Genomic DNA, 9540 nt, shown 5'->3' with positions numbered 1-9540 from the left:
AAAAATAAACGTTATAAAATTAAACAGCTTTTATATATTTCAATGCTTTAGTGTCTTACGTTGCCTGTTATATATTGAATGTTGCCAAAGTAATAAAGTGATAAACAAAGTGGGACAAAGGAAATCAAAAAACGCTAGTACGATCGTCCAACGAGAGACTATTGTGGTCTCAGTTGAGTCCGGACCGCGTATTGCGCACGATTCGCGAACGGAAACTGCTAGAGACCGAATGTCGTAGGCGTAGTTCGTATTTTATTTTTTACTTGCGCTCTCGTTCCACTTTTTGAATCGATTCTTTATATTTTTTTCTAGAAATCTGTGCTTTATTTTCCGTGCTTTTTATATAAAGGTGAAACGAAATAATTGCAAAAGTGAGGTGGTTTTCGTGAATTATGATGTCATTAAATCCTTGAAAATATGAGTGTCAGTGTCGACGACGTTTCCAGCCCTTTATCGGAAGGGCAGAGCACCGTTTGCGACGAGGGAACTTCTTCATCGGACAATCAGGGAGAGAAGAACGATGCAGTTGAGGCAGGTCAGGATACATCGGAGCCCACGAGTCCTAAACCTCACCCGATGGCTTTTACCGTTGACTTTGGGCAAAGTAAGAAGTTTGATAATCGTAGACTGGAGGAGCTAGCGAAGAAGTCGCAGGCGCGTCACCAAAGGGTGCAGTCAATGTCCGCAGGATCCACTAGGCAAAGCCCGACCGCACAGCGGCCACCTATGAGCGCAAAATTGCCGAGGAAAGCTCAGGGATATAATTCTGAAGGGTATTTCTCATCGGATCAGGAAGAGAGTGGCGTGTCCAATTCGATTAAACTAAGGAGCAGTCCTCTTGCACAAAATGTTGATAAGACTCTAATATCAAGTCCAATTATTAATAGGCCGGTAAAATCACCTATAGTGGATCCTTTTCAATTTAAAAAACCGTCTAAAAGTCCAATAGTCGATAACATAATGAGCAGGAGTGAAAATTTCGGTACAAGGAGTGGTTTGAACCTTCCTTTAAATTCTAACAATTCCTATGTATCCAATATCCACAAAACACCCAGTTTTAATAATCTAAGCTACCAGAAAAACATAATGGCTGATATTACAGACCGGAGCCCTGAAGGTCTCATGTTAACGGATATCTCTAGTCCTGAATTAGATATTCTAACACCAGACAATTGTTTGTCCACATCGGAGGCCTCTAAGAGCCCTTCAATACGTAAAGCCAGAGCCATGTCAGAAACACCAGATTTGTTGTTCAAAAAGTGTCCACCAAAACCTCAACCATTATTTATAGATGATGATATTGATAGGCAATCAAATAATTCATCAACTGGGACATATACAATAGAAGGGGACAATTATACAGAAGAACAAAAAGCTAGAATGAGTATAGATAGGTCTTTTGGTGCTGATTTGCTTAAAGAGGCAATAGACAACTCCCTAAGCAAACGTTGTAGTTTGGAAAGAGATCCTGAACTTGTTTTTGATTATCCAAATATACAACGGGTAATAACAAAAGAACCAAGAAGAGAAGTTGGTCTTAGAAGCCCTTTGGCTACACATACTGCTTTTGAAATACCAAGCAGAGTGTCCAAAGACAAGAATGTTCTAGAAATATCTTGCTGTTATGAATCTCCTAATGAAAGTGACCTAGCTGCACAGACATCTAAACAAATAAAGTCAACTAGAAGTTATTTGGAGAAAATTAAGAATAGGGTACGAAATATCACTGACAAAACTTTCACTAAACCTTCGAAGCTTGGTGAAGACCAAGATGTTGGAAGTTTCACTTCTGTAACTACTTCTGGTGTGCTAAGTATGAAGAATCCTGTGAAAATGGAAATACCAGTTCGTAGACGCTGTAGCCTTACAAAATCTGAAATAGACCAGACTGACTACATTCATAGGTTGTCTCGTGAGTCTTCCGTCCCAGTTTCATTGCCCAGCAGTAAAGGTTTAGCATTTGAAGATGCTACATTTGAAAGTACTGCTATGAAAAATGCACAGAAAGTCTTGAGAGACGATAGCGGAGTGTCATCTGATATGACTCCAGATCAGATGGTTGGGAAGCTGTCTTATATGAGCTTGAACAGATGCAAGGGTGATAAGACGTGGATTCAGGACTGGGCCGAGAGTGTTAAGAATTACAATAATAACACATTAGGGAAGGAATCTGACCTGTCCAGCTCTTACCCTGATAGACCACCACTCAGTCCTCGTCATTTACCTGGAAAACGTAAGTATTTTTAGTTTTTTGAACCATAATTGTTAATAATAATAATTGCAGAAGAACCAGTGTCAACGTAGTTTGAATAATTGCTCATCTGAAGTGGCAGTGGGTCGGAACATTGCTTGTCACCAGTGGCTGTTAGAACCAAAAAAAAGTTTTCAACTGGCAAGCACAAGCCAGTAGATATGGTGTGGCTAGGTTCCCTATTAGATGGACTAAGATTGTGGGAAGTATCTGGATGCAGACAGTACAAGATTGGTCATTGTGGTGTATCTATGGGCTGATATGATGAATTTTAAATATATCACCATACATATGCAAGGCGTAAGCCTACTTGAAGATTGCCATAAGCATAACAAAGTATATATACTTTTTAAAAGATGTATTGTTGTGGAGTTTTCTCATGCTTCTTCTCCACAATTATAACACATTGCAAAGCAGAGTAGGGTCATAAATAAAGTAGATTTTTGAAAAAAGTTGACAATCAATAAGAGTTCTGTTAAAAATTCCTATGTTGAATAAATAAATTTCCTCGTCTGTTTTTTTTTTAATTTCCTTCGGTGGGCAACTTTTTATCAAATGGTTGGATTTTTAGGAGAAATATGTATTTGCATTATTATCACACTGACAGTGAAGGGAAAAAATTGCAAGGAAACCTTTATAATTATAACATTAATAAAAATATATAATAAACAATTTTATCTCAGGCTGTAGTGAGTCCATAAAGTATTAGTAAATTAATAATATATTTTTACCTAAGGACTATTTTAGTAATGAGTTAGTATCATATATTAATAGCATATATCTATCATAGACTTTGATAAAAAATATAAAAGATTTTTGCATACACCAACCTGCACTAGGTCTGCATGGTTGATTATGGTTCATACCACAAAAGGATTGTTCATAACATGAACATTCAAAGCTACCACATATTCATAGAATATTTGTTGTTAAATACTGTATTAATTTCATGAAACAAAGTCAGACTAGTTTTTAATATGTAAAGACATATATGTGATTTAATTTAGGATAATTCATGTAGTATATGTATCTGTTCTATTCATTTTAAAAGATAAGAAGTCATTTTAGACATATATTTATCAACTATACCCACTTATAAAACACTTAACTATTAGCATATCCATGTAATACATATGTTATTTTAAAGAAGTTACCGTAAATACTACATATAGCATGAAATTAATGTGTAATATCATAGGATTAATTATAGTGGCCAATCTGGTTGAACATTTTATGTAACAGTCCAAGTGTAGGAACTCATGGGAGCCCTTAATATTTAATAACTGTAAATAATTAAGCAAACAGCATTTTGTATCTTATATATATTGCGTTTTAACCCATAGATACCCACTGTACGTCATAGTCCTCATATTTATGGTGGTTGTATTACACCTTGATTGCTATGCTTGGCAGGCAGTTTGGCGATCGCAGTGTGGTATTATGGTAAGCAGTTGACACTGCTGCCTATTCTCTGAAAGGTTGTTTGTTTAATTATATAAAATTGTATCCCGGAAATCAAACCTTAGACCTACGATCATAAACAGTATTTATTAATGAGAAAAAACTAAAATGGTTCATTTTTTTCATTAAATTTATTAAAATGAAACCTTTTTATGTTACTCTGTGGCTCTTATTAATTCCATTAAAATACTTTTTATCTATTAAATTCCTCAAACATTGGAAAAGTGAAAAATGGTGAAATATTTTCTTAACATTTTAGACCATTATACCCTGAAAGGAGTAGGAAATAATTGAGCAGGGGTGGCCAACCTGTGGCTTGCAACATGCAGGTCTTTGTAAAATTATTTGCAGCACACAATAAATATATGGAGCTCCCATTTTATTTTTGTGTCATATTTTGTAAAAATATTGTCCTGAAAATCAGGCATTGCCCGGTAATAACTAACCATCTTAAAGAATTACTGAAAAGTGCTGTCACTGATAATTCACCAAAATTTTAATGAATCATCATGAAAATTAAATAATTGTGTTTAATATTTATATTTAATATACTTATTTTGTACCACTTCTTATGTTCTCAAAAAATATTATTTAGATAATTTTCAAAGCTTTTTTGCATACTTTACGTATTTAATTGCAGTTCGCGAAAAATTACAAATTTTTAAAAATTAACCATACTGTCAATGGCGTCAGCCATCCCTGTAACTTAATAGACAGCTATTTAGTTGTTTATAATCACAAATAAAAAATATTACACAAGGGGTATTGCTTATAGATGTAAAAGTTTATATATGTCAATTAATGTATGGTTTCTCATATTTAAAAATTTGTTGCTTTTTCTCTATTGATGTTAATGCTGTTAGCCCTAAGGCTTTTACAGCTTCATTGGTACTGAGTACATGGAGCGGAGGGGTCTATAAACTAGAATAACAATTTGTTGAATAAGTAATGAAATAAAATAATAAGTAATGTATCAATAATGTAGTAAGAAAAATTGTTTTTCTAAATTTGAATTTCTGCATATTTAAATTATTATTTCCATTCTCTATGTGCAGACTTTATACTGCCAGGTGTTATAGGCCTTTTACATTCCAGTAGAGTTATAGTGTGATGTAACCTTACATTATAGAGAATAAGCAATGTCATCACTATTTTAAAGCTTTTACACCTATAATCAATCATCCTGTATTATAATTCAAACAATGTCATCTACTTGTTACTGAAGAAAGATGTATAGTGATGTTATTTTAAACTAGAATAAAATGGAACCCTTCATTTACCATATTTATCAAGTATTACCTATTGCATTTTATGGTATTGATTTTTATTCATATTTAGGTAGCAATATAGATTATTTTCTTTTGTAAAAATATATGAAATCTTGAAACAGTAGTAGATACCTATATATCGGACTAAAAATTAAGATAAAATTTGATGTCATCTTTCCTGTTTATTTTTTAATTATTTAGATAAGAACTGTCACAGAGTTTAAATATAGAATCGAATTGACTTCAAGGCGCACGTAAACAATATATATTTTAAATACGTGATATATCACACAATGTAATCTTTATCACATTGTAATAAAGTGCATTGTGTATCCGACAATGTTATCTTTAGAGGTGGGCAGATATCGATATCTTTTATTATTTCTATGTTTAATCATATCATGGTCATTGTTGCGTATGAAAAGTGTTTGGACACGAAACTATATTTCAAAAATCTATGGAGATGTATTCAGTGGAAAATGCCATAAATACTGTAACAATAATTTTTTGTACATGAAATTGGAATTTGTTTTTTTAATTTTTTTTTCACCTGGCTGCACACTACTGCTCAAGTGGCATTTGCAGATTCCGAGAATTTGAGAGAGTAGAGCACAGAGGGTGCTTTGAATAAAACCTCTGTTAAGATAGCGAAGCTCCGAAGGTTCTGGAAAGCTTCTGTACGGGTCGCAACCTACTACAATTTGATCGGATTGGGAGGCTGCAGAGCTCTTAGAGTGGACGCTCCTTGGACTGACTAATATTAAGGGGACTTCGACTAGAGCTGTCACTCGAAGAACGAACCTATTACTGCCACCCCCAAAAAGCGTTAGCGAGGGTGAAGTGGCGGAAGTAGCTGCAGCAATACTGATGACGTATGATCAGGTGTTGGCGACTCCGTGACCCGACGATAACGCTCTACGAAGCCGAAATTAGCCGATTGTCCCTTTCCAATGGTCGATGTGCAGTATTTATCGCCAGCTACTGTACCGTATTTTATTTGAAAGTAAATAAGCTATACATTCATTCCTTAAAGTTTTACACATATTTACGCCTATAATAAATCATTCTGTATCCATGTATTTTTACCTAAATTGACGTCGAAGATTAATAGTATTCAATAATACTGATTAACCCATGTGAGAGATTCAATTTGCATAAAGATTACGGGCAAGTGTTTTGAGGTCGTCGCACTGCCCTTATAAGGTCACCATAGTTAAAAATCATCAATTCGTACCTTATATGGAATATAAAACATTCCGTGTGGTGTATTAACGGAAAAAATATATGTTTGGATATACCTTAAACGTTCACACAAATTATACATTTTTTAATGCTATAAAAACCGGTCATCGATCCTTGCGTGAGGCCTATCCCTTGCAGTGGGCGTATGTAGGCCGAAATGCTGATGATTTTGTATGTTTGTAAAATCGGTGCAGCAATTTCAAAGATTATATTATTTTATAGCTTTTGATTATAGCCGAAACAAACAGACAGACAGAAAAAAATAAAAAGAGATGTAATTTTGGTATATGCATTCATATGCAGCGCTTATTTTAATATTACATATAAACGCTCGAATTTTATTTATTTATATAGATTCCGTTCGAGAAAACTTTAAAATTCGCATTTTTTTAGTACAAAAGTGCTTTCCTTAATATGCCAACACTTAATCAACATTATTTTAGCCATAGCACGTTGTGGACATAGGACTCGTGATTGTGGCTACTTTTGGGGGAGGCCTATACCTTGCTGCCTTGGTTTATCGGCTGACATAATGATGATTATCTACCTTTACCCTTTTTTATTGTTTAATGGAAACAGGCGTTATTTTGCGGAAGTCCATACTAAGTAAGAAAAGGGCCAATATTTAGCCACTTCCGCACATGCAGTGGTAGTCGTGCAACAAAGTGCACCGCCCGCCAGCCCGCCGATAAATGCGCATGTGGCAAATAATGCGAATTACACAACTACCACCAAATCACTTAACACGTGTTTCACCCCTCCAGACATAGAGTCTTGACTTTTTATTGTGTTATGGCGGAATTATTCCAATGTACACATTCTTCGTGTTCCCTACAAGTCAATCTAGAATGTGCAGATATAACAAGTAGGTGTATATACACAATTAGGTATATATATACACTTATTCAACTAATGTTAAATAAGTGAGTACATAGGATGTCGGTTATTATGAATTTGTTTGCGTGTGATGCGTTTGTAAGTATGGAAAGAGCGTCTCATTTGTGCATTCAATGTTGGAGACATCCTGTTTGTATCTATTTTTGTTACAATATATCTTAAGTGGTGTGAAGTATATAACCTTCACTCCACATCATATTGTAGCTAACTTATTACGTATTTTTACTATGAGCGTAGACATGAACGGCCTGTTCACCACACCTTATGACATACCATACTTTCCAGGGCTCTTATGTCCAACTATCACTTTCTAAGCCGACGCGCGCGAGCGACGCCGTGGGCCTGAACTAGTGTTACGTGTAATGTAACACAATCTTTAAGTTGTAAACATACGAGAGCTGCGCAGGTTCAACGACTCTCGCTTTCACACGAGAACGACTGTACTGCCCCGGACATGGGTTGTTTAAAAACTCCAGTGCCGCCAATTATAATACCTTGTGACGACCCTAAGTTTTGTAAGACGCTTTAACGAACCCTATTGTGAGTAACGAAACATTCTCTTGGTAATGTTGCAGTTACTAATAAAATCTTCCAATGTTTTGTTTAATTTCCATGTCACAATGTTAGTTACCGTACTCCTCCGAAACGGCTTGACCGATTTTTACCAAATTTTATATGCGTATTCAGTAGGTCTGAGAATCAGCTACTATCTATTTTCCATATCTCTAAGTGATAGGGGTGGTCCACCTCCTAAATTTTTTTATTTATATCTTAGAAAATATTTTTGGTTTTTATTTTATTCTGATACAGAATACAAAAATACATACAACCCTAAATTTTCACCCCTCTACCATCAACCCTTATTTTTTATTTGTTAATAAAAACCAATTTTTTTTTGCAAAACAACGTTTGCGGGATCAGCTAGTATTAATATAAATCAATTTACTGCCTTATTACATAAATAATAACATTCTTATATTTACGCCCTGCAACATTATTGGAATTTCGTAAAGTTCATTCTTTGCGGACTTTTATCTGGCGATGGGAATGATATCAGCCGATAAATGCCCACTGCTCAAGCCTCAAAGATTGCAACAATGATCGGTGTTGCCTCGTCAGCGACTTCCCACAACCTTGATTATGTCGACGGTCCCACCTATAGATCCTATAGACTAGTTTGGTACGATATCACAAAGACCTCCAATGTAACGAAGTCTCATTCCTCTACCGCTGTGCTACCGCTGCTCAAATAACAATAGACGTTGATAAAAAAGATAATAGATGAAATTCGTTTATTCAAAATTGGAACTTTTAACAGAACTATTATTGATCGTCAACTTATTACCTATTCCATTTTTGACTCTACTCTGCTTCGCAAGATGTTATAGTTGTAGAGGAGAAGGAAGGAACCCCACGACAACATATATTTTAATAAAGTTTAACACAGATTTATACATAAGGTGTATACCTTACCAGATATAGCTTAAATGAAATAAAAATTATCAGGCGACATCACTGCCAAAGATTCTTATCATTTAAATATTCGTTTATTGAATAGTAACCTTTTTTTCCTGAATTTATTTTTAATTTTGTTAATGGTATTCCATTTTTTAAAATTGTTTCCGTTTCACCCATTCACCCATTTAAAGATTTATTTATTAATATAACCAAATAAAATTTTGTCGAATTCATTTAAAATTTATAATAAATATTGTTCTTGTGTATGTTTTTCCGTACGTTATATTTGTTTATTACGTCATATGAATGCAAACTTGTAGTTAAATGCCTCGTGACATACGCGTTTGTGTAAATGTCGAAGATTGCGTTGTTCACCTTCGCACACGGAACGAATGCTTTGTATTATAATCTTCAAACGTATATTTTAGCTGGTAAGGTGTTTTGATAAGCTAAGTGATGCAATCGAAGCCTTTCATTGGTGAAGAAAAAAAATTGTATGTGAATTATTGATTTATTGTCAGGACCTGGCCGCGGAATTTATCCTATAGGTATTAATTATACTAATAATAAAACCTGCCACAAAGATATCCATTGGAGGACATAAAATAGTATTATGGGTACATAGACGTACACCTCTGGAAACTTGTATGTGATCAGTGGCAATCCTATGTAATACAAAAAGTGTGAATAACGTACAAGATTGTGTCCTGGGAATCCTATGATCTCAGCCCTTTATCGCTAGGTTACCACTAATAGTTATATATATATATATATATATTTTTTTTTTTTTTTTTTTTTATTTTATAGAGGTTTAAAAATACGTTTACGTATCATAGGGCCTGATGTTGGTGCCCCGTATGTCGGACTCGATCTAGATCAATACCGACTAAAAACAATCCTCTCTCTTCGGTATCCCTGGTCCCCACGGCATGGCCGTTAGGCATTACTTCGCGGGGGGGATTT

At 34.8% G+C, this 9540-nt stretch overlaps 1 protein-coding gene across 2 annotated transcripts in view; it reads left to right on the top strand.

The window, feature by feature from the left end:
- The first annotated feature begins 160 nt into the window (after positions 1-160).
- The window catches only part of LOC137924885 (uncharacterized), an 82924-nt gene continuing 73544 nt past the window's right edge, over positions 161-9540 (top strand). For both annotated transcript variants that reach the window (XR_011107617.1, XM_068768271.1), the window contains exon 1: positions 161-2233. Coding sequence is in view for 1 of the 2 variants with exons in the window: in XM_068768271.1 (XP_068624372.1) it covers positions 418-2233 (1816 nt within the window). In the remaining variant the exon portion in view is untranslated. The remainder of the gene's footprint in view (positions 2234-9540) is intronic.

This window comes from Battus philenor, unplaced genomic scaffold (assembly GCF_028537555.1).
Source record: "Battus philenor isolate CCGP_79_NKW_IND1 unplaced genomic scaffold, ilBatPhil1.0.hap1 SCAF_25, whole genome shotgun sequence".
Taxonomy (NCBI): Eukaryota; Metazoa; Arthropoda; class Insecta; order Lepidoptera; family Papilionidae; genus Battus; species Battus philenor.
The sequence above is the reverse complement of the archived record's forward strand: the minus strand, read 5'-3'. Positions and strand labels throughout refer to the sequence as shown.